At 48.0% G+C, this 26165-nt stretch overlaps 2 protein-coding genes across 2 annotated transcripts; both read right to left on the bottom strand.

The window, feature by feature from the left end:
* Positions 1-8601: 8601 nt before the first annotated feature.
* Positions 8602-9546, bottom strand: LOC101685499 (olfactory receptor 6N2-like). Its single transcript, XM_004775962.1, has one exon. It carries the CDS (start codon positions 9544-9546, stop codon positions 8602-8604), a length of 945 nt encoding a protein of 314 aa, XP_004776019.1.
* Positions 9547-14469: 4923 nt separating this feature from the next.
* LOC101685785 (olfactory receptor 10C1-like) lies at positions 14470-17323 on the bottom strand. The gene has a single exon (XM_004775963.3). It carries the CDS (start codon positions 16732-16734, stop codon positions 15790-15792), a length of 945 nt encoding a protein of 314 aa, XP_004776020.2. The 5' UTR covers positions 16735-17323; the 3' UTR covers positions 14470-15789.
* Positions 17324-26165: the final 8842 nt, after the last annotated feature.

The following is a 26165-nucleotide window of genomic DNA, read 5'->3' as shown; positions in this document are numbered from 1 at the left end:
GGATGCTGTCTCCGAGCCAGAGCTGTCGGCGGGGAGGTGCCAAATTACAGACAAGCAGAGAACAGGAGTCGCTGCTTTATTAACTTGTCCTGAGCACAGAGTTTGTCCTGGGGTGACGAGTTCCTCTGTTAGAGTGTCCCAGTCTCTACTTTGTAGGTGACATGTAAATATGGAGGAAGGAGCGGGCCAACTGTTTATGAGAGCCACAGGGTGAACACTTCAGGCTTTGCAAGCCCTTAGGCTGTGTCACAACTATTCACTCTGCTGTCGTGGAGGGCAAGCGGCCACAGACAGCAGCTGAAGGGACCCGGCGGGGCTGGGCTCCAGCCGAAGTCTATTTCCAAAACAGGCTACAGATTTGATTATGACCATGGACCATAGCTGGATTGGGATTTAGTTCAGAACCCCCTTCCATGTGCGCATGCACACACACGCACTCACATACACAGGCATACACACTTTGCTTTGATTAACGTTTTTCTACCTCTAGTGTTTCGACACGGCTTCCACGTGTCATGAACCCTAGAAGATGTCTCTCCTCATCCCCAAAAGCCTCCATCCAGCCTAAAATTTGTGTGTCAAGCAAATAGATATTCTTTGAAAAGTTTTCTATTATTTGAGCTTCAAATCAATCTATACATACAAACCCTGTTCACCAAGAAAAGAGGCAGAATCGAAATGAAGCAAACAGAAGCATAGATCTGGGGTCTTATAATTCAGAGAACAGAGATTGAGGTGGTCACCCAAACTGTGTCCTCCTAGGGGACAAACATCGAAATTTTTAAAGGCAGAGGGTAAGTGTGCACGTGTGTGTGTGTGTTTGTGTGTGTGTGTGTGTGTGTGACTTACAAAGAACTTTGATCGGCGTTGGAGGTAGAAAACTAATCTTGGCTGAACATCCTTGGTGGCGAGGGTCCTCACCAAGCAAAGTCTGTGACCCAGCGAGCTGCAGACATTTGTGCAGACATCAAGTGCAGACACTTGAGGTCTGGCCCAGTTCAGAGTTGATGGTCCCATCAGTGAGGACATGCCTGAGACCCACCTCTCTAATGGCCCCCCAACTCCACCGTCAACCCTGACATTTCCTGTCACTTGTCACACCTTGGGGAGCACACATCCACCCCACACCCTGTCACTCAGAACTCGTAGATGGAGCCCTTCGTGTGACAGGTGGAAGGCAGAGATGACACCCACAGGCCCCCAGGAGAGCAGCGGTGCCAGCGGGAGTGTCATATAAACCCCCTCTGAAGAAGACAAATGAAAATTTCAGAAGAGCCAGCCCACGAGGAAGGAAATAAGCTATAATTAAACGGACTATCAAGCCATCACTGGGACCTCAAAGTTTGTTTAGAATTTAAATAAATCTCTTGATTATTATTAATATGAGTAGCATAAAAATATAATTCTATAAGCCCCTGGAAACTAGACGGTCGTGCGCAGGAATCACGCGGAAGCAAGCCGAGCTGAGTTGCACCTGACGCTGCCCGCAGTCTGCCGCAGGCACAGAGCACATCTGTTTGGTTTCCACCTTAATTTTCACTATGCAAATTACCTCGTCGACCCCAAGGGCGTCATAGACGTGTCTACGGCGAGAGACGACAAATGGTTCCTGACTTGGACTTGCCATTAATCATCTCTGTTAGATCGGGAAGTGTCAGTTCTCCACCACAGCCCCCCAAAAAAGGCCTTTGTTTCCTGAGACAAAAAATTATGGAAATGCAGAACAGCTCTCGATTTCTAAAGTGATAATCACAATCACTTTCTTCCCCCCCTTCGGTTTGCCTGTGTACGAATCTAAAAAAGAATAAAAAATAAAAATAAAAGTCCTTTTGGCAATTTTGAAGCTAAAATTATATGCATCTTTTTATAAATGGTGGCAGGCGCCCTACAGCCTCCTGTTGAGGGTTCCAAATGCTGAATGTTGTTTGGCTTCTCGTGTGGATTTAATACTCCCCCACGTGGCACATTTTAGTTCTGCTTTTAAAAAGCCATTAGAGAAAAGATGTACTTTGTTGTATAAACCAAAGTCTCAGTGATAATTTCTTCTAATGCTGTCAGTTTCAGAGGCCACTGAGTGTACCTGAACTATTTTATAATCTGACCCACCTGATGTCGTGGAAACCCTGCCACCAGCCGCCGCTCCCCACTCTACCCCCCGTGCCCCTTTTCTTCTTGAACGTTGTGACTATTCTTAACTTTGGGGGAGATTGTCAAATCCCATGAATACCACATTTGGAAACTGTATGACATTGTTTTTATCAAAAAGCCAATTCAGGGTGCAGAGATGTTTTCCTCATATCGATTTCCTGAAGCACGAATGTGTTCTATCTTATTATAATTTATAAGTGTTAGATAATGACCTTGAATACAAATTTGTAAGAGAGGCTCCAAAAGCCTTGAACATCTTTTGTTAAGTACTTTATATATATTTTTGTTGCTATAATGAATTCTCTTTTCTTAAGATTTTATTTAAATTCATGTACGTGAAAGAAAATATACAATGCCTAACATACACACAATTTCTCTTTAATTATATTTTATGATAGCTGTTGTTATATAATTATGCAATTGGCATTCCCCCCCCCACCCCCCATTGAACTGTGACCAGCAGGCTGGTCAACCCTCCATGTCAATTTTAATAATTTGTCTGTACTTCAACATAAGTAAGAATAAATCTAAAAATAAATACAACTTTTCCCATTGTTGATTCTTTTAACTTCTTTATTCCTTGTGCTTTTCGCTGTGATAACCAGTACCTCTGGCAACATTGAACAGGAACTGTGTTAGCCATTAATCTCGGTTCACTCTCGATCTTAAAGGAAAGGCTTTTCATAATTCACTATGAGGTCGGCTGCATGATTTTTTTTTTTAAGATTTTATTTATTTGCGAGAGAGAGAGAGAGAAGAGAGAGAGAGAGAGAACACTCAAGCAGGCAGAGAGGCAGGCAGAAGCAGCGAGAGAAGCAGGCTCCCTGCCGAGCAAGGAGCCCGATGTGGGACTCGATCCCAGGACCCTGGGATCACAACCCGAGCCGAAGGCAGTGGCTCAACCAACTGAGCCACCCAGGCGTCCCGATTTTTAAAAGTGCCTTATCAGGAGCGCCTGGATGGCTCAGTTAGTTATGTATCTGCCTTCAGCTCAGATCATGATCCCGGGGTCCTGGGAGCCCCTGTCTGGCCCCTGCTCAGTGGGGAGCCTGCTTCTCCCTTCCTCCGTGCTCCTTCCTCTCCTTCCTCCTGTTCTCTCTATTTCTGTCTCTCTCTCTCTCTCAAATAAATAAAATCTTTTTTTAAAAAATGCCTTATCAGGAAGCCTTTTTGGAGTTTTGTTATAGTTTCTCATTTTTAAATTATGAATGATTATTGAATGCATTTTTATTCCTGCATCAAAAGAGATTCTCATCAGGGATTTTTTATTTTTTAATCCATTAATATGATAACTTGTTTTATTCACTTTTCAAATGCTAGGTCAATCTTGCATTCCTGAGATAAACCAATCTCAGTCACAGCCACTTAGTACAGATGACTGAACTGGGCTCAGGGCGAAGTGGAGGGCAAAGTTCGCCTTGATGTTGACGAGTGAGACGGGCCTCCAAGTCTTTCTTCTTACACTGGTTTTATTTATTTTGGGATCAGCGTCAGGAGAGCTTCTTAAAATGCATCATTGAGTGGTATTTCCAGGAATTCTGCTCTCTGGAGGGGCTAAACACAGGACTTACCTTTTTCTTTAATACCTGGTAGAGCCTGGTGGTAGGTATTAACGGGGGACATTTTGCATGGAGCACTGGGTGTGGTATATAAACAATGAATTTTGGAACACTGAAAAAATAAAATTAAATTGAAAAAATCTTGGTAGAACTCAAGAACTCACTTGCTAAGCTATTGGGGTTCTCAGTTTTATTTACAGGAAAATTTTGAACTAATCTGCTATTAATATTTTCCACTGCTTCCGAACTTGACATTGGTAATTTTAAATTTCCTGGGAATGAATCTGGCTAGCTAAATTTTAATTAATGGGTAATGCTGTTTATAGTTATCATCTTATCATTTTAAACTTTGTGACTTAAACTGATAGTTTATTTTTCATTCTTTGTATTTCTTACCTCTCTCTTCCTCTTGTTTATTACTCTTGTAAGGAGTTTGTTCTTTTTTTTTCTGTAGAATGAACTTTTTAATTTCTATATCTTCTTTGTTGTATTTTTATTATATTAATTTCTGCTCCCCTGTGCATACTTTCTTTTCTTCAAACTTCTTCATTTTTTCTCTGATATTATTTTTCTAAGTTCTTACTTTAATTTTGCACATTCCTTCTCTAATGATGCAAACATATAAGGTTATGAATTTCTCTCTAAGAACCACTTTTGCCTTACCCAGAAGTTCAAAATTGCGATTTTTTATTATTGTTCAGATCTAAATATTTTCTACTTTCGTTTCCAATTTCTTCTTAAATCCATAAATTGTTTAGAAATGCTCTTTTAATATCAAAATATGGACATTTTAAATTTATCATTTAGTTATTTATTATAAATGTAATTATATGATGAGTTAAAAGCCAGTCTATACAAGATTAATTCTCTTAACGTGTTGAGGCTTGTTTTATTTTGAGTAATGATTGACAAAAAGAAATTGTATGTATTCAAGGTGTACAATTTGAGGCTTTGATTTACGTATGCAGTAGTCCCTTCCTGTGTGTAGGCAATGTGTTCCAAGCCCTCCCGTGGATGCCCCAAACTGTGGAAATACATACATATTATATTTTTTCCAGTACATACATACCTATGAACAAGTTCGATTCGCAAATTACAGTAAGAGACTTAACTACAGGGAACAAACTGAGGGTGGCTGGAGGGGAGGTGTGCGGGGGATGCGGTAACTGGGGCTGGACATTAAGGAGGGCACGGGAGCTAATGAGCACTGGCGTTCTATGCAAGGGACCAATTACAAAATTCCACCCCTGAAACTAATAATACACTGTATGTTGACTGATTCGCATTTAAGTAAAATCTTTGAAAAAAATAAATAACAGTACTAATACTAAAATGAGACAAAGATGAGGAGATACTGTGGTAAAAGCTGCATGAGTGTGCTCGCTCTCCTGCTTCCAGCGTACCTGGTTGTCCTGCACTCACTCTCCTTGTGCTGGTGTGAGATGGTAAAACTCCTGCCCAGCGGCGGGGGAAGGAGGCAAGAGGCGGAGCGTGGGGCTACCCTGACCTCATGGAGATGCGTCAGAAGGAGGCGCCTCTGCTTGCAGCCCGGGGTAACCGTGGATTTCTGGGGAGAACGGCTCACTGTGAAATGATTGCCACCATCAAGCTGATAAACTATCCACCATCTCACATACTTCATTTTCTTTTTCGTTCTTTCTTTCTTTTTTTTTTTTAAGAGAACTAGGAAGATTTACCCTCTCTGCAAACGTCAAATAGACAATACAGTATCTTCACTTTGGCCACCAAACTCTATGTTAGGTCTTTGGGACAAGGGACGCACAGCTCCAGTGAACCTTATTTTACAACCTAGCGTGTGTTTGATACCATGCGTGCTTCCAGTCGATCCGTATTTTACGTGCCTTCAGTGCGTGGGTCGTGACAAGTAGTATCCTTAAATGTTTTATTTCCTTAATTATGATTTTATCTCTCTGGAGTATTATTTACTTGGGGGGGGTGGATATCTTACTTTGGCGGTGAGCGTGATCATTTTGTTGATGGTTCTCCCACCTGATGGTAGGACTTCCTCCATAGGGACAGTCCCCTTCCAATCCGTGGCAATGCTGTTCTTTCCTCTTGCTTGGGAGAGGTAACACGTTTGAAATGAGTTCAGACTCTTCATCTACTAATTGATCTTGGAAAGAAAATGGATTCATTTTCCTGCTATAGGAAATGTAATGAGAAAACGGAGACAAAATACGCCAGTAAAAATGGCATGTCTGTGTAAGAGACTGTGGGGTTAGACAGGAACCCAGGATAGTTCTACGGAGAAGGGAACCCACTTCTACCTCTTCAAGGGAAAGTAAAAATGGCAGGAAGCCTGAGGCCGAAATCTGGCCAGAGAAATCTTCGTATGTGCCCCATGGCAGGCCACGTTCTCTATAAGTAGGACATTCACTCGGTGGGACAGACAAGTAGTCCTCCACTGACCACCACGACCCACCAAATTCACACGCCACCAACCATTTCTGCCATGTGGTGCTCAGTCAAGGCCACAGACCTTCTGCTTCAGGTCAATATGGCAATGTAGAGACTGTGCCCTGGTGATACGGTGGGAAGGGTTAGAAGCCCTTGGTACTGTCCATTCCCAGCCTGTTTCTAAATTCCCATGTAACCTGGTCAGGTTATTTCCCACCTACTGACTTCATTCTTATCTTCTGTAAAGATAGAGGGATTTTGACAGAGGGAGGGTAGGCCCTGCCTAACCTAGAAGCTCACCTACTTGCAGGCAATATCCGTTCCAAGTAAGTCTTCAAACATCCTATGTTGGCTTAACCTGGACTTGAACTTTGTCCCCTATCTCAGCAGGATAGACCCCTCCACTACCCCATCCACTCCCACAAGAAAGCAACAATCACTTTGACTGGGGATGGGATAGGGTCACAGGTTCAATTTCTGATGTTGTAGCTCCTATAGGATTAACCTTCATGGTTTAATAATATTAAAATTAGTTTCTTCTTACTTAGGAGACCCCACATCCAAAGCTCAGAGCAGAAAATGTAGTCCATATGTGGGCTGGATGGTCATGGAAAATTGACCTGAGACCAAGGCTAAATTGTCCTTAGAAAAACCTCAAATTGGACCATCCATCTTCCTTTACTAAGTGGGTGTTCTTAAACGTTCTATAGCTCTAGTGAGGATTACTGATTAGGGAATGAGGTCAGTGCTATGCTATGTCACCCCACACACATTTTCCTTCCAGGAAAATAAGTTAAAATAAAAACCAAGTCATCCTTGCATTAGAGATAAAGTATCTCAACATCCACATCAACAAAATAGGAAATCCAAAACTCATTTACTCTTATTGTTTTTTTAAAATGCTCCCCAGAATTACTTTAAAAACAAATTTTCTTTTTGTATTTTCAGTAGAGCTGCTGCCATGTTATCCTGAGACAAGACATCTCCTAGAAGATCCTACAGTTCCACATCTGGTCTGAAGTCCCATCTAGATCCTGAGGGGATTAGGATTCTGAGGTCTGAGGGTTGGGGAACTATCAGAATCAACGTCTATGAAGCTACTTTACATTTTCTCAGTCCCTGTCTGCCAACACAGGCACTACTTCTCTCCCTTTCATGGCCTCCCACCACCACAGAGACACATAAAGCAAAACACAAATGTTTATTTCTTGATATTAGTCCGTATGTCACTGTTAGTGATGGAGGTGGTGATGGTGGTGGTGACCGTGGTGATGGTGGTGGTGACAGGGGTGATGGTGATGATGATGGTGATGGTGATGATGGTGATGGTGGTGGTGATGATGGTGATGATGGTGATGATGATGGTGATGGTAATGATGGTGATGGTAATTGTGGTGATGGTGGTGGTGATGGTGGTGGTGACCGTGGTGATAGTGGTGGTGACAGTGGTGATGATGATGATGATGGTGATGGTGATGATGGTGATGGTGGTGGTGATGATGGTGATGATGGTGATGATGATGGTGATGGTAATGATGGTGATGGTAATTGTGGTGATGGTGGTGGTGATGGTGGTGGTGACCGTGGTGATAGTGGTGGTGACAGTGGTGATGATGATGATGATGGTGATGATGATGATGGCGATGGTGGTGGTGATGGTGGTGGTATGACAGGAAAGGGAAGGGGAGGGTGGGAGAGTGAAAGAGGGATGGAAGACCAAACCTTCAAAACAAAACTAAAAATTCTCTGAAAACAGAAATCATGCCTTCTTTTTATTATCTCCTCTTGCTTCCCAGAGCTAGCACCAAACTCACAGGACTCCTGCCATGATGTCACCCTGACGACTAACTCGCGATCTCAAGCTTACAGTGCCAGGCATATTTCTATGACTCACTTCTAACCATCAGCAGCCCCAGCACCCTCACCTCTAACCCCCAATCTTCCCCTTTAAAGAAGAAATTCCCAGCTCCAGCTTCAAACTCTCTTGTACTGTAGGATTCTGGGAACATGGAGACGCGCTTCTACAAGTCATTTCCCCATGGTTTTCCAATCCACATCTGAACATTCATCAGAGAGTCCTTTTGTTTTTTTGTTTGCTAATGACATGTCCCTCCTTTCTCAGAGCTTCCCCAGGAATCCCGTCCTGAGCATAATTCCACAGCAAGCTTTGGTTCTTCCAAATTCTTTCAAACATAGTTCCATTGCTCTGAGTTTGCCCAAATATCTGCACCTGCATCCTTACTTTTGTTTTTGTTTTTGTGTTTGTTTTTCTCATCTGCATCCTTTCACCCATGTTAGGTAGATATGGATTTAGAGGCCATGTCTCTCCGATCTCCACAACTTTCCCAGCTTTTCTCAATCCAAGAATCAGTCCACTTGAATTGGAATATGGAGTGTGTTTGAAAAAATTATTCAATTGATTTTTTGATCAACTGAGCAACTAAATTCTACAGTCACCAAATGATGCTATAGATCCTCAGGGTCCCTCCAACAGAGCCCTGATCCTCTGGGTGACCCTTCTGACGGCCTCCTGCACCTCCTTGTTGCGGAGGGTATAGATGATGGGGTTGAGGAAAGGGGTGAGAATGGTATACAGCAGGGCAATACGCTTATCTGTGCCTTCAGCATGACTCCCAGCTGACCCGACATAGACAACAAAGGCAGAACCAAAGAAGAGGGCCACCATGGTCATGTGGGAGGAGCAGGTGGAGAAGGCCTTGGCCCGGCTGGCCGCCGACAGCAGCTTCAGCACAGCCCTCAGGATACCGCCGTAGAGTCCTAAAATGAGCACAAGGTTGCATATGTTGATCATTCCAATCACTACAATATACACTTGAGCGTGCCAGCCTGTGTCCACACATGCCAGCCGCATCAGCGGGGCCAGGTCACAAAAGTAGTGGGCCACCTCTTTCCAGCAGAAGGGCAGACTGGCCGTGAGGCCAGCTGGCACCAGTGCCGCAGAGAAGCCGGCCCCCCACGAGGCCCCCACCAGCCAAAACCGCACCTTTCTGCTCATGAGAGCGTGGTAGTGCAGCGGGCGGCAGATGGCCAGGTAGCGGTCCAGCGCCATGACCCCCAGCAGGTAGCACTCGGTCATGCCCAGGGAGTGGAAGACGTACAGCTGGATGAAACACACGGCAGCCGGGACGGGTGAGCGCCCGTGGAGCCACGTGTGCAGCAGCGTGGGCGCCGTGGTGCTGACGTACCAGAGCTCCAGGAAGGAGAGGACGCTGAGGAAGAAGTACATGGGTGTGGACAGCGCCGCGTCTGCCCGCACCAGCACGATGACGAACAAGTTCCCGGCCAGCGTGAGGACGTAGATGCACAGGGTGCCCAGGAACGCCAGGGGCCGCAGCGTCCTGGGGGCCGCGAAACCAGCAAGAAGGAAACTCGGGGTCCAGGTGCGGTTCAGCGGGTCCATGACTCCTAAGAATAAGGGACAAAGACAGAAGATTCACTAACTTCGGAATTCTTCTTTTGAAAAATTTCCCCAAGCCAAAAGTATGAAATGAATCAACCTGACAATAAATGAAATGTCATCAAGAACACTTTTCAACCCCTCATTCTTCAAAAGCGGAACTAAAGGCTAGAAGGCAATAGAAGTCTGCAAGTCACAGGCTTGCTGACAGCCGGAGTGGAGTCCCCGTCCTGCGGCCATCCGTTCTTTTCAGATGGACAGAATGTGACCCTAGAGTCAGGACCCAGGGCTTCCTCCCACACTCCCTGCCAGGAAACAGTGGAGACAAGAAATCCTCACGGTCATCCCCTTATGGTCCAGATGAAACGTCCCTCGATCCTTTAAAGCATCCACACCTGCCCCCCCCCCCGTACCCAGCAGTCAGTCGTGCTAACCTGTGCAAGAAGAGAACACACCTTCTTGAAAGTGCCTGCTGGGTCTGCTGGGGGGACCTCTCTGGAGTTCGGGGATGCCCTCAGCAGAGGCTGGAGGAGGAAGCAGTGAGAGAAGTGTTCTCTGAGAGCACCCTCAGAGCTCAGAATGTAAGGCCAGAAGGGGAATCAGTGAGTAGACTCCGTGCGTTCTGAGGAAGGGCTGCCACAGAGAATTCTGTACCAGGAGGTCCCTAAGGAGGGTGCCTGTGAGCAGATGAAGTCGGGGCTCTATGGTATCAGTCTAGAAGAGCTGTGGTGTAAGATAGAACTCGTTCTTTTTTTTTGGGAATTGGCTTTCTAAACTCGTGTTGCCACCAACTCAAAATGAACATTGAGTCTGGCCATTTCTCCTCAACGTCCTCTTCTCTAAAATGAAAAGGTTTAAAGAGATGTCTTATAAGGACCTTACAGCCCTGGTATCTGTGATCCCATAAAGCTACTGACGCGTCCCGACGTTCACCTCTGCTGCCCCACCCCTGCCCGTTACCTGTCTGTTGGGATGACATTAACACTCACAGCGTTCTCCTCATCCTCTCCCCTACTTATAGCTCATGTACCCAGACACACTAAGTGTCCCTGGGCACTTGCTGTGTGCTCCCCAGGGTTGCTGGGTGTGACTGGATCCCCCCCCCCGGGGTTCCTCTGGGGCAGGAAGTTGGGTGCAGGGAGATGAGGCAGATCTTCTCTGATTCTCAAACGATTTTTCTCAACTCTGCACCCCTGGCTGCTGGGCTTGGAATCCAGTCAGGGACGTTGTCTTCGGTGGGCCACCACAAGTCTGTGCGAGTTCCTGGAAGCTTTCTCTGAGGAAAGACAGCCCCTTTCACATAAACCTGTGCACACATGGACGGTAACTCCTTGAGCTTATCAAGTGACATAGGGTCTCTTGGACCACAAAAAAAATGACATTAATACATGCATCACATTAATAAATAGAATGTGTGATATTAATTAATTAATAAAATAAGTGAAATACAACCACTTCTGACTATCAAAGTACAGCATATAACACAAGAGGGAGTATCTTTGCATAAAGGTTCTGAGAAAGCAAACAAACCATAATCCCGTGCACACATGGACGGTAACACCTTGAGCACAAACAACTTCTCCGTGAATCCACATCGTTTGGAAAATAAATTCAAACTCATTTTAACATAATTATTTTTTGTTTTGTCCACTAAATCACATCCAGAAACAAGTACAAAGAAATTATACATGAATTGCAGTAAATATGCATTTAATTACTTTATTTATCATTCATTCATTCGTTTATAATATTTAATAAATGCCGATCACTTCCCAATCACTGGTTTGGTGATAGGCTTAAAAGCCAACAAGGGAGCATTGAAGCATTACTGAAAAGGTGAACCTGAGGGACGCCTGGGTGGCCCAGTTGGTTAAGCAGCTGCCTTCAGCTCAGGTCACGATCCTAGCGTCCTGGGATCGAGTCCCACATCGGGCTCCCTGTTCCGCAGGGAACCTGCTTCTCCCTCTTCCAGTCTGTCTGCCTGTGCGCTCGCTCTCTCTTGCTCTCTCTGTCTCTGACAAATAAATAAATAAAATCTTTAAAAAAAAAAAAAAAAGGTGAACCTGATATCTCCCCGTATCGTGGTTTAATAAACCGACAAACAACAAGCCAACACGAGAAACCTAATCTCTGATGAATAAAAAGTAAATCAGCCAGCACGGAACGTGCATCCCACTTCGGAGAAGGACTGACCTTTCTCTGGGTACAGAGTTTTGCAACTGGCCTTTTACTAAGGTTTTGCTTCCTCTGCAGCCCCAGATACGAAAACGCTCTTCGCTGTTATCCTCATTTCTTGGGTCCATATCGACCAGCATCTCTCTAGTCTCTCCAAATGAATGATCCTGCTGTACCCGAGCGGTCCTATTAATGCTTGTTTCTTTGCTGTCTCTGTATCACATCACGATGGCATCCCTACCTCCGCTTTCAGGAGCCCGACTCTGAAACCGACGTGCATGTTCACTCGCAGAGCCCAGTTGTACGCCGGGATGTCTTGGCATTAACTCAGGATTAGAAGGTGGTCCGTAGGATGTAAGGACCCAGGTATAGGACTTGCAGACATTACCTGGAATCAGTAGCGAAGAAATAAAAATACCTATAAAAGGGCCAAAGGCTTCCACGTGGCCTTGCCAAGCCAAGAACGCTGTTCCTGCTCTTGTCTGTCCTCTCCGAGTCGAGAACGACTCTTCCGCACCTACTGTGCATCAGGGACAGAAGGACAGAAAGACACAAGAACTCCTGACCCCCTTAAGTCATTCATGACTCAGGCAGGGAGATGACATCCAAAGTTACTTATGCTTAAAACACAAGTGAAGAAAGTAGGACTCAATGTGTGAAAAAACTCACAGTGTCATGTTAATATTTGGAAAAAGTGTCTGCTTATTAGAAACTGATAGTGAACCGTGACTAATCATTTTAAGGTGATGGCATTGGAAGTGATTTAAAAATTTCATTCGTCTAAACATTTTTATGTGCCGTATTCCTGTATAAGGCCTTCTTTTTTTTTTTTTTAAAGATTTTATTTATTTATTTCACAGACAGAGATCACAAGTAGGCAGAGAGAGAGAGACAGAGAGAGGAGGAAGCAGGCTCCTCATCTAGCAGACACCCCGATGTGGGGCTCGATCCCAGGACCCTGGGATCATGACCTGAGCCGAAGGCAGAGGCTTTAACCCGCTGAGCCACCCAGGCGCCCCTGTATAAGGCCTTCTTAAAAAGCATGATTTAAAAGTTGGAAAATGGTGTCAAGTATCACAAAAATAATGTGAGAAATTTGGGAAATCATAGTCATTCATTATATTCCTTTATTTAATGCGTCTTTCAGACATCCTTGATTCCTGGGCCTTACATAGAAAGTCGGCAAAATGAGATGCATGAAACACAGTCCTTTCCCTTATGGTGCATTTAGCCGGTAGGAAAAACCATCTGCGGGATAGAATGTCATCCCTGATGCCCGTACAGAGCCGACAGCCCGGTTACGGTGGGAGTGCTGGCTCGTTGTCACCCACTAGTCTCTCCTGGTGGCTAGTATGTCAGCAGGGGAGAGACAGACAAAGCCAGGCCTTGCCTTGAGCCTCACCCCAGCAAGACATTGCCTCTCAACCATGTTTCTCACATGGCAGCACACAGAAAGATTGGCAACATCTGGAGAAAGCCCTTCGGTGAACAGAAAGGCTGCTTCTGCTGGGCAGGTGTCTGGGTGGGAGGCAGCCCCTCAGCACCCCAGTCATTTGTATCCGTTGGGAAACTACACGGAGGGAGACCTAAACTGTCTAGTTTAGGAGAGCGGGAGAGGGAAAGGTTGTACAGTGAAGGTGAGGGGGATTGGAGCAGTGACGAGACCTACGTAAGATCCTGTCTCCCGGGGTTAGAAGCGGGCGCCGATCTCTGTGACACGCATCTGAGTTACAAGAGTTCATTCCTTGCTCGTGTCTTTGTTCCTAAGTCCGCTGGAATACCAAGTACTAGAAACCAATGGGGCTGCATTGAGTTGTTCGTTAACAACTTGTGTCTCCAAAATGCAATGGTGAGTCCCGAGGTGCGCCACACACTTAACCCACAGAGACGGGATCCACGGGGCTTTGACTTAGTATGACTCGAGCCATGGCAAGGACATGCAGCCCCGCGCCATTCCTTGGTGCTGCCCCCACAGAGAACAAAGTCGCTTCCATTGCACCTGCCACCACCCCGCACACGGCTGTCCGGGTGAGGAGAGAGGAAAGAGCAGAGCCCGTCCGCAGAGCGGGGTGCTGCCCCTTCCATGTGGGAGGCCACGTGGACTTCACGCAGGCAGGGCGACTCCTCAGGTTGTGCCCGGTGGGTGCTGGACACGGATCAAAAGAAGATGCTTCCTTTGGAATGTGACCTGTTCTACTGGCTTCACACACAAAAAAATGGGAGCTACTTGGGAAACGAAGCATTTTCACAAGAAGAAATTTCCACTGCAGAATGGATTGGGAGATCTCTGAAGTGGTGACAATGTTTATACAGTGCTCAGAGTTCTATGACTGTCCTCGTATTACAGATCAGGAGACGGAGGCACAGGGAAGTTAAGTGCATCGTCGAAGGTCACAGGAAGCAAATGGTAGAATTAATGTTCAAGCCCAGGCAGACGGGTCATAAAGGAACTCTTTGTTTTGTTTTGTTTTAAAGATTTTATTTATTTATTTGACAGGCAGAGATCACAAGTAGGCAGAGAGGCAGGCTGAGAGAGAGAGAGGAGGAAGCAGGCTGCCCGCCGAGCAGAGAGCCCGATGTGTGGCTCAATCCCAGGACCCTGGGATCATGACCTGAGCCGAAGGCAGAGGCTTTAACCCACTGAGCCACTCAGGTGCCCCGGAACTCTTTGTTATAGGATTTCTTTTCTTTTTTTAAAGAAAACAAAAGAAGTCCAAGAGCAGTTACTTTTTTTTTTTTTTTTTTTTTAATTTTAGGATCTTAGTCAAAAAGCCAGCAAAACTGGGGTTTGGGCCAATACCCTGCCCCCCCATTTGGATATGCAAATCTCAGGCCCTCCTGTCTCTAGGAAGTGTCACAATCACAGGATCAAAGCTCCCTGGGCAGGACGGCATGTGAGCAGCCGATGCTGTGGCTCTCATTGGTCAGAGAGGAAGAGACCACCGGTCTCGCCAAGGTCGTGCCCACCAGAGGGGACCCATCAACTGTCAGACCCGAGACCTGGGCAGGGTCTCTGACTCCTCACAGCCGCTCCAGGAACGTTTCTATCTTCCTGACATAAATGTTGGGGTGATTCTTCCTTCTTCAGGGGGATCTCACAAAGAGGAAAGAAAACATCTGAAAGCAGCTGTCACTGTTCTCCGGTCCAGGGCAGCCGTAACAAAAAGTCACTGGCTTGACTTTTTCAGCAGTAATTTGTATGAAACTGAAAAGGAGAGAGGGTATTCAAGACCCATTCAGTGGCCTGGTCTCCACCGGGCCCGTCTCTCTCCCCAGGCCTCTGACACCATTTGCCACTGGACCAACAATTCACCATCAGCCAAGTCCCGCAGCTGAGCCCGAGTGTTCGTTCTCCAACTTGGCTCAGCAGAAGACGTGGGTGGGGGTGGGAGGGCAGGGCCGGGAAGAGGGCGCAGAATGGAACCGACTTTCTATTTCGACCGGTTTTCTACTTGGCACGTGTGTGCCCAGCGTACCAGACAGGCAAGGCTCTTTGCTGCTTGGTTTCTCTTTCTGCTTAGAAACACGATGCTCGGTGAGAAGGCCAACAACACCCTCACCGTCCCCACCGCGCTCGTGCCCCAGGGGACAGCAAGCCCTGGCGTCGGCTCCCAGCCTCGCCCACGGGCCGCCCGCTCTGCCCGTGCTCACCGCCTCACATCGGGGTCAGAGCTTCGGGCCGCTGCTTTCTGCCGTGAATCCTCTGGGACACGCTCTGGGACACGCTCCCCCTTGGCTTCAGATTGTCTCCCCCCCCCCCGGGCTGTGCTCTCTCCCCAGCTCAGGGGTTCAGCAAAACCATTTACATTGAGACCCTGTTCTTCCCCCGCTTCTCTTTCGTGGCGTTTCCCCCCGGGAGACTGGAACGGAATCAGACCCATCTCCTTTCCCTCAACATCTTCCAGGTCTGATCATCCCGGACTACGTCCTCCTGAGTCGGCCGTGGCTGCATGTTTGACAAATAGACAGATGGATTTGTTCCCCGGTGTTGACTGTCACTCTGACCAGATGACTAAGTGATCAGCTGCTTCCCGCTGTGGCCAGGCAGTGGGGCTGTGACAATAGAGATCCTCAGGGTCCCTCCAACAGAGCCCTGATCCTCTGGGTGACCCTTCTGACGGCCTCCTGCACCTCCTTGTTGCGGAGTGTGTAGATAATGGGGTTGAGGAAAGGGGTGAGAAGGGCATACACCAGGGCTATATGCGAGTCGGTGCCCTTGGAGCGGCTCTCAGGCGGCCCCACATACACCGTGAAAGCAGAGGCATAAAAGAGAGCCACCACGGTCATGTGGGAGGAGCAGGTGGAGAAGGCCTTGGCCCGGCTGGCCGCCGACGGCAGCTTCAGCACAGCCCTCAGGATACCGCCATAGAGTCCTAAAATGAGCACAAAGTTGCAGCCAGTGGCCACACCAATCACTGCTCCGTGGACTCGAGCGTGCCAGCCTGTGTCCACACATGCCAGCCGCATCAGCGGGGCCAGGTCACAAAAGTAGTGGGCCACCTCTTTCCAGCAGAAGGGCAGACTAGCCGTGAGGCCGGCCGGCACCAGTGCCGCGGAGAAGCCGGCCCCCCACGAGGCCCCCACCAGCCAAAACCGCACCTTTCTGCTCATGAGAGCGTGGTAGTGCAGCGGGCGGCAGATGGCCAGGTAGCGGTCCAGCGCCATGACCCCCAGCAGGTAGCACTCGGTCATGCCCAGGGAGTGGAAGACGTACAGCTGGATGAAACACGCGGCGGCCGGGACGGGTGAGCGCCCGTGGAGCCACGTGTGCAGCAGCGTGGGCGCCGTGGTGCTGACGTACCAGAGCTCCAGGAAGGAGAGGACGCTGAGGAAGAAGTACATGGGTGTGGACAGCGCCGCGTCTGCCCGCACCAGCACGATGACGAACAAGTTCCCGGCCAGCGTGAGGACGTAGATGCACAGGGTGCCCAGGAACGCCAGGGGCCGCAGCGTCCTGGGGGCCGCGAAACCAGCAAGAAGGAAACTCGGGGTCCAGGTGCGGTTCAGCGGGTCCATGACTCCTAGGAACTAGAAGCCAAGGCCCCCAGTCCCAGCCCGATCCTTTCCTAATTTATAAGATTGGGTTCTAGAGAGCCAGGCACCTGGATTTTGTATCCATTCCACCATCAGGAAATAGGACATATGGGAAAATTCCTACCTGTATCCTTCCTACACTTTCCAATGATGAAAAGACCAGCAGAACTGGGGTGTGGGAAAGAAAGGAGTCATCCCCCAAATGTGACTGTCAGAGATTCTGGAAGCCCCGCTGGTGCTTATGGACTGTGCCCACAAGCTCTGGAGGGAGAGGTGCGGTAGGACAGAGCTGCGGGGGCTCCGGGAACAGGCCCTGACATCTCGGGTCCGTGGTGCCCGGAGGTGGCTCCTTCAGCAGACACGCTGTGTCTTTTGAAAGATGATCTCCGCAGGAGAAATGCAACAGGAATTCTCATGGAGGAAAACCGTGAGGTCAAAAGTCGCAAGCAAGAAGTCTTGTGGTATAAAAAGAAGAGGCATCTCTGAATCGGGGATTTGGCTTTGGTGCGTGCTCTGTCACTGACGGCGACGCACACAGAGCTGAGCAACTTCTCACATATGCTCCACTTCTTCTCTAAAATAAAATTAAAAAAAAAAAAAGTTTGAGCAGATGTTTTCTAAGACTCTTACAACACAGAAACTGTATGGTTCCCTAAAGTCACCGAAAAAAGTTTTGGGGGTGAGGGTTGAGGTAAGTGACCTACACTAAGGTCCCAGACTTCTCCACCCCCGACACCCTAATGGTCTCTCCTAGGAAAGGTCAGTGCCCTTCCTTCGTCCTCCGCTTCCCGACGTTCACGTCTGCTGCCCCCCCCCCCCCGCCATTACCTGTCTGTTGGGATGACATTAACACTCACAGCGTCCTCCTCAGCATCCTTTCTTCCCCAAGACTCTCCCCTACTTATAGCTCATGTACCCAGACACACGAGTCTCCCTGGGCACTTGCTGTGTGCTCCCCGGGGTTGCTGGGTGTGACTGGATCCCCCCCGGGGTCCCTCTGAGGCAGGAAGTTGGGTGCAGGGAGATGAGGCAGATCTTCTCCATTTCTCAAGCAATTTTTCTCAACCCTGCACCCTTGGATGTAGGGCTCAGAATCCAGTCTCAGGGACGTTGCCTCGGTGGGCCACTACAAGTCTGTGCGAGTTCCCTGTAGCTTCCTCTGAGGAGAGACAGCCCGCCTCACATAATCCTGTGCACTTGGGGACGGTATGAGAAGTGAGTGTCATCTTTCTAAATATTGCTTTGTAAGACTTCTTGATCAGCTTCATTGCCACCAAAGACAAGAGCTGGATGACCCAGGAAGACTTCAGTTTGTCCTCAATTAGTCTTGCCATGGTTTGAGAAAGGTCAATAGCCTCAACATTCTTCTTTGGCTCCCTTCCTGTCCGTGATGACCATGATGACCACCAGCAATGGCTGTCCACGTCCGCTATCACCCATTCACCGATGCACTCATCATCATGTGCCAAGTGCTGTCCCAGACCACCACCACCACCTCCCCCACCCCTGTCACCCCCCTTAGCCCACCACCACCATTACTACTAGGCGGGATACCTATGCACTCCTGATCCAGCTTCCGGTCATCCCTCTCAGGTTATGGCCGTCAGTATCACCTTCATAAACGTCCTGCAGTCAGCATCTGAACCCTGACCTCAACGGGATACCATACATGTATGTGCCCTGGGTGGATATAAAGTCCATATAAATAACAGACAGAAATCATTAACCCATTGGAGAATAACAGATTCTCACTTGTAGATGCAAGTGTGGCTTAACATTGAGGAATCAGAGACACGGGATAAGATCGTAGCAAAACTGAATGGGCCCTCAAGACATTAACCATGAGAGATTTGCACATAGACTACATAGACTTAGAACCAACCATCGTATGTCTTCGGGTCAACCGAGAAAATCTTCCTGCGAGAGCTACAGTAGTTTACTTGGTTTTGACAAATTTACTTTAGAAAACTATGTAACCTCGAGATCAGATGAATCTCTACCAGAGTAAATATTTCTCAGATGGTTGGACAGTTAGAGGTTCTCATTCAGTCATTTCTAGGCCTGACCCTATGCTCCCTGTCACCGGAACACCTGCCCTTCCTCCAGAATCGACGTTTGGCAATGTTGCTGTATCCCCCACAGTCCCAAACACCAACACCCTGAATTTGCAGCCTCATTTATGGATCTGTGAGATTCTCAGACGGACTTCCCCATGCTCTGTAGTGCCTGATTCTAAAGCTACTGGCTGGGCAATGGAGTATATTATATTGACTGCATTTGCCTTCAGAAAGCAATCCATGAGCCACGCACATGCATTTATAAGAAGCTTATACACAAACCCAGATCGATGCAATGATTTGTGCTAAAGATTTGGCAGTGATTAAGTTAAAAGTAGCAAGAAGAAAGATATGAAAGTTGGAGTGTTCAAGTGTACGCTTTTCTTGGCTAAGGAAGACACTTGTTTTCTCCAGGTCATCCTCCCGGAGCCGGCTGTGCTCACCTAACATTTGTTCTGTATTAGCAGCAGAGCAAGACCAGGAGGTACCTTCCGATGCCTCCATCAAGCATTTACAGTGTAGCAAAAGAGAACAATGTAGCAACTGAGGACTGGGCCAGGGTGTTAAGTGAAGAAAGTAAGATTTCCAAAGTGTCAACATTTTACAATATGACTGTTAATATTTGAAGAGAAAAAAAGCCTATGTATGGGAAGCAGTCCGAAATAAGAGATGAGTAATTGTTTAAAAACAATTGTATAAGTGAGTTTTCATTTTTATTCAACTAAATATCCTGTATTATGGACATTATTTATATATAATATTGTTCTGCATGGGGAGGAAAAAAGGAATCCAAAGGTTAAAAAAAGGTGTTATAAAAGTAGCTTAAATGGTATGAGGAGAGGGAAAACCACAGTGATTCTGTTCTTCATGAATTAAATGTTTTTATTAAGTGTTTTTTTTTTAATTTTCCACACTATTAAGAAAAGTATGAGATGTATAAAATACAATATCTTTCCCCAAGATGCTTAATTTGGAATGAGTAAGACACACCCCAGAATAGGCATTTATAAAACAACAGGGGCACTTAAATGTATGAAGAGATATTCAACCTGACTCATAGTAAGATTCATACAAATTTAAATACATTGAGGTGCTTTCCTCACCTTCAGATTGACAAAGATTCAGAAGTTTAAACACACCCTTTGCCGGCGGGGCTGCGGGGAAACATTCTGGTGCATTGATCATAGGAGGACAGAAAAGCTTGATTCATTTGGAGGAAAATCTAGCAATCCTCAGGCTCACTGCACATCCTCTCTTCTATCCCCCCAATGAGTCGCATGGATGTGTGGCTTCTGACTTCTTTCCGCCTCATAGCGGAAGAAAAAAAGCAGTATTTGTAAGCTGCAATGAGGTGCACAGAAAGGCTGCCTGCTGACCCATGCACCTGGCCCAGGGGGCTGATTTCTTGGGGCTCTCGCTTCCCGCTCAAAGGGAGAGGTGCAGGGAGAGGAGGCAGCCTCTCCCCTCGTGTCTGCATCTGGCAGGAAGCCCTGCTCTAGGGACGACCAGAATGGAAAGACCTTGAAAAGTCCATGAATTACGTGGGAGGGTGAATCCAGCACACTGCACTGAGGTCCAAGGGAGGAATGATTGCTGGTGGGGTTGGGAAGGGGACCTCCTCCCCGTCCTCCTCACTAGGGCTTCAGGAAGTCTAATCACTCATTCATTCCTTTTTCATTTACTGTCAATGGACACACACATAGGCTGCATATGACGAGTCGGGTGGATGTGGACTTGCCCGAGTTGTTAGGTCAGCACGTCTGTCCCCACGGCGGGACAATCTCTGCGGCTCACCGTGCAGTACTGAAGAGTAGGACCCGAACATTCATCGGGGGTGTTTTTGGCCTGCCACCGAGGAGTGCCCTGACCCGCGAGCTCCCCTCAGTAAGAGATTCTGCGAGAGCACAGTGCAGGCAAAGATAAGGACCCCAGAGCCATGCATTAGAGCAAAAGGTTAATTTTGTAAGGGTAGGGAGAACCCACAAGAGGCTCCAGGGCGATTTTGGAAACCTAGACCCACAGAAGATGCTTGATTTGGAGTCTTACCAATTCACTGACCCACACGTGATGGCCATGAGAGGTTATAAAATGGGGCTCACTCGGGGAGAGGAATTCCCACAGCAGAAACCTATGTGGCCAATCTGAAATAATATTGACCATCTCGCATGTAGGGTTTATTAGTCTATATGCTTTCCAGGTATAAAATAATGGAGCCCTCACAGGGTTTACTTAAGTAAGATTCCACTGTGGTGGAATTTTCATTTTCCAGATGGGATTGAGTGCCTTGTGCAAGGTCATGGAACAAGAAACTGGTAGAGATCATGATATTGAATCAGGAATCCGGGCTTCAAAGGCCCTTCCGGAACCACCCCATTGCCCTGCCTCCCGGATAGTAAGGTGCTTTGTTATTTATGAAACACCTGTGCACTGTTGGGAGAGCTCAGGGTTAGGCCCCTTCTATGTGTTGTTTCCTTTAATCCTTGTAGAACTGTGTGGAGATCATTATACAGACGTATAACATGAGAGAACGGGTGTTTGCGAGGGGTTAAGTGTTTTACGGGCATAGAGGTGGCAAACTGGGGTTTAGACCAGTACCTCCCCGCCTCTGTCCTGGACATGCAGATCTCGGGCCCTGCTTTCTCTAGGAAGTATCACAATCACAGAATCAAAGCTCCCTGGGCAGGAGGGAATGAGCAGCCTCGCGCTGACGAGGCCCCAGGTGTCGCCAAGGTCAAACCTGCTGCAGTGGACCAGGACCTGGGGTTGGGTCCATGTCTCTCCAGCTCTAGGACTCTTTGTTAATTTTTTTAATCTTTACAGAAAAACAATTAAAAACAATTTTATGAGGACTGTCTCTGCCGTGCCGCAGTCCTGTCTTAGTCACCAACAAGACATACATCCTCAGGAAGGCCGGTCACCTCCTGGGCCCTCAGTTCACTGGTCTGAAGAGCGAGAAGGCAGGACTCTATGACCTCAGAGGAGGGGAAACGAGTGAGGGGTCGGAAAGAAGAGCGGGAGGTCAGGAGTGGCCGGGCCTTCCGGTCCCCACTTCTACTTTCTCCTGAGTCTGTTTTCTACTTTGTGCATTTCTGCTTCATATATTATGGTTCTAATATTGTTTGTTTGTTTGAAAATATGGGACCAGATGATTTCCTGGGTGTCCTGGCTGACTCTCCAAGAGGGTCTGCTTCTTGCTAGGCGAGGCTACAATTGCTGAATGGACACAAAGAAGGAGCGAGCATCCCCGGGCCCGGTGCCTGCCCACCTGTGGGGGACTCTGGCCAGGGTGCGTCCTGAACGGTGAGACAATGCAGCGTCCCCATCAGAACAAATCCAGATGCCTCAGGCATTGGGGTCCAGGAACCAAGGGCTGGATGATAGTCTAACTGGATTCAAACTCCTACTGGCAGGGGGGCAGGCAGGTCTGAGACCCTGACACAGTAGTGACTCTTTCATTTCTGCCATGCCTGGCACGGAACCTGGGTGTATTAAGAGGCCAAGGATGAGTTTTTTCAGCCGCTCCGGAGCCACAGGTCAGGGCAGGTGGAACCGCAGTAACTCAGAGCTCCAGTATTTTCTGAATCTATTGTCTTTAATTGTGTCTCCAAGTTACCCCCTGCTTGTGTGCTTTCCTGTCCATCCATTCTGGGCTGTCCCTCATCGTGGAACCCACCTCCTTCCTACCTGTATCCGTCCTTCACCTGAAATCTGCTCCGCGCCCCCCGACCTGGGCATGAGTACCAGATCCATCCTTTTCCTAGACTAGTCGTGGAACATTCTGAGCCTCAGTTTCCCTAGTGTAAGTGTACATACCACTTCAGTGGACTCTCAAATCATATTTCTGCTGACCCTACTAATGTGTTGGTGATAGACATAGAGGTATTGAATAAAATTACTGATGGCCGGTCTGAAGGGGATGAAAGATCCGGCAACTTTGAGTGTCATTTCACGTGACCTTCCTTCACAAGGGCTACAACCCCCCCCCCCATCTTGCATAGTCAGTGTCCCTTCTGGGTAAAGTCCCAGAGGCCTGGACCTCTGCTTGCTACATGGGGAGTCAGCGCGTGTCCTGTCCTGCCTTGCTTGGTGCAGAGGCACTCCTGAGACGGGGGAATGTGTGGTGGACGGTACAGAGCTGAGAGAGTCCTTCTGGGTGGGGGTGGGGAGCCTAGAAAACATCCAAGGATGGAGTGATGATCTAACTTAGTAAAAAATCCCTACGAATGGTGGGGGACGGAGAGGATGGGGGGGGGCAGGGCAGGGTCCGAGACCTCGGATACACCGAGTCTTCTGTTTCTGTCGTGTGTAACACAGAGCCTGGGTGCATGGAGAGACTCCCAGCTCACACCTAGCAGAGACGGGGCTGCCAGTCTCTGAACAGCATGTCCAAAACAAGCCTTAGCTGGTACCCTGGTCCTCAGTGGATCTCAGACAGTAGGACTGAACTGTCATATCCTTAACCAGATCAGGCTTTGCTTCCACTCCACATGGGTCAAACAAAGGCACCTTGGACCTAACACTGAACCTTCATGCCACACACAGATTTCCCGTAGGGAAGCAGGACGGCCAGACCCATGCAGCCAAGGAATCCCTCCTGCAACACTTTTCTTCTGAGCAGCTCAAGGGACAGAGAAAGGCACTAACAAGTTTGCTAATGAGAAGGCAAACAAGCTGCTTAATTAAGCTGGGCAAGCGAGAGAGAGTGAGGCAAGGGTAGTGCTCCCAGGGGCTCTGCCTGCTTAATGAGGCACAGTCTCGACTTCGGTAATTATCAGCATGACGCCTGCAGAGACCTCCCCCTGCCAGAGTTGGGGAGCGGGCACTTTGGGGAGGCCCCTGTCTCCTCTGCTTGCCTCCCTCATTTTGTACTAATTGGGAACATGGGGATGCAGACCAGGATGTCAAGGAAGCAGCTGTAGTACACCCAACTTCTTAGAGTCCCTTCCCCAGGCCCCGTCAGGAGACAGCAGGGTCCCAGTGTCCTCGGAGCCACTATCTGTTCCCTGTGCTCACGGGAGGAGCTGTGGGTGTGCAGGGCTGGGGGCCAATAGGCCTGAGTATGAATCTAGGCTCTGCCACCAACTAACAGACTCAGAGTCAGTCTAACACTTTCCCTGACCCCTATTTTTGTAGCACTGAAATACAGAGATTGGATTTTGTGAATTCCATGATTTCTTTGAACTCTAATTTTTTGAACTATGATAAATAATGCATTTTTCATTCTGGTACTCAGGAAAACAGCATCAAGGATCTAGAGTAGTAGACTAACTTATGCCTTGAAAAAGAAAAATTCTTGAGACTGAAGGAAGTGAGAAGGAAATAGGAACAGCTCGACAGACCACGGTGTGCCCAGCCCCCACAAAGAGGGGCGTACACCATCCGAGTTCCAACAAGGGAAGGTGCTGCCACATTGTTCTTTCAGATTATTTTTTTAAACTCTCATTTCCTTTTTAAGAAAAAAAAAAAAAAAGATCATTTCCTTCTAGAAAAAAAATAATAAAGTGGGTGCTGATCACCTGCCTGTCCGCACATCCGTTTCTCTGCGTCTGTCTATCCACACGTACAGGGCGCTGTGTCTCCTGGCCGCCAGGGCTGTCAGCGGCGAGCTGGCGCATCAGTCAGAAAACCTGGCATCTGAATTCCCTTCCACAAATCGGCAGTTAGGGGACGCAGTGCAGTTTAGCTAAGCCCTTCCTGCCCTGTTTTCAGAACTGAGAATGCGAATCGTATCGACTTCTCAGGTGACTGCAAGAATTGAGCTAATTTCTGCTGGCACGGAGTGAGTGGTTCAAGAATAAAATCTACCTCTGCGGATGGCTGTTGTGATCCGTTACAGGGACGCCCCTAATTCCAAACAGAACCAGAGCGATGACCCCAGTCCATGGAAAGGCTCAAGAAAGGGCATAACCCCGATCAAGCTGTAGGTCTGTGGAGTCCCCAGGTCCCTTCAGAAGCCCTGTGACCACGTCCGCACTAATTAGAAGTGGTCACTTAGGACGCCGAGCCAGACCGTTCCCTTCAAGGATCTGAACTCCTTCTGACAAGGGGCAAAGCACACCAGAGATCCCGTCTAGAAGGGAGGGAGTTCTCAGCTGAGCCGAACCAGCCTTCACAAGTTACCGGCAGGAATCGGGGGACCTGGGAAAGGAACCTGACCAACGCCTGGTACAGGGAGACGTTTAGTTAATGAAAGTCCCTGTCTTCTTCCCTTTTAGAAGTGCCCCGGCTGCTGAACCCCCCCCAACATGGGGTCACTCATCCTTTTGCCCACGGGGCTTTCTACCAGCTTCGGTCCTCCTGTGTGTTCTGGTGCAGAGACTGCTTCCGCTGCCTTTAAGCACCATAACACACCCTTTTTCATTTTTTAAATAGACTTTATTTTTTATGGTCTTTTTAGATTCACAACAAAACTGAGCAAAAATTACAGGGCTTCCCTCTCCCTCCTGCCCCCACACGTGCCCGGCTCCCCCTGCCCTCAACATGCAGTACCAAAGGGTCTGTTCACAACCACGGATGAGCCCACACTGACTGACGCACCGTTACCACCCAAGGTCCGCAGCTGCGTGGGGCTTTGTCTGGGGGCTGCACGTTCCATGGGTTTGCACAAAGGTGTGATGGCACGCGTCCTTTTTGGTGTCACCCTGTCTAGTTTCCCTGCCCTCGGAGCCCTGATTTCCACCGCTTTCTCCCCTACTCCCTGACAACCACTCTTGTTCCTGTGGCCACCCGTTCGCCTTTTCCAGAATGCCGCATAGTTGGAATTACTCCATTTGCGGTCTTTTCAGATTGGCTTCTCTTACTTAATAATGTGCAGTTAAGGGACCTCCATGTCTCTTCATGGCTTGAAGCTTGTTTCTCTGCAGCATTGAATAATGGTCCAAATGTCTGTGTGATGTGGGTTTGGATTAAGACAAGTGGGCTTCCTTCGTTTCTGTAGATGGTCTCAGAACATTCTCCTGCATTAGCTTTGGGAAAGCCTTCTCCTTCTAGCAGACCAGATGGTGGGTTACCACAATCCGTCGGCTGACTGCTGTCATTTACTTGACATCTCAGGGGTATGGAACTCCAGAGTGTACCCACTCTGGAAAGCACTGCAGAGCAAAGGGTCTGTCGGGCCCCCTAACTTTCCAGAAGCTCTGTGCTCTTCCAGACTTTCTGAGGCTTTAATAAGCCCATCACCCATTTGTACTGGCTAGGGCAGAAAGCACGCATACCATGAGTTTAATCACTGGGGTAATGCAGCCTAGTCCAAAGGCAGTAGTGTCCCGCCCCTTTCATAAATTTGAGTCAGGACGTATATTTATAATGAACTTCTATCTCTGTGAAGCTTCAGGTTTGCCAATTATTAAAAACTGG

Source organism: Mustela putorius, unplaced genomic scaffold (assembly GCF_011764305.1).
Source record: "Mustela putorius furo isolate JIRA1106 unplaced genomic scaffold, ASM1176430v1.1 tig00000997_pilon_pilon_pilon, whole genome shotgun sequence".
Taxonomy (NCBI): Eukaryota; Metazoa; Chordata; class Mammalia; order Carnivora; family Mustelidae; genus Mustela; species Mustela putorius.
This window is presented reverse-complemented; position numbering and strand designations above follow the sequence as displayed.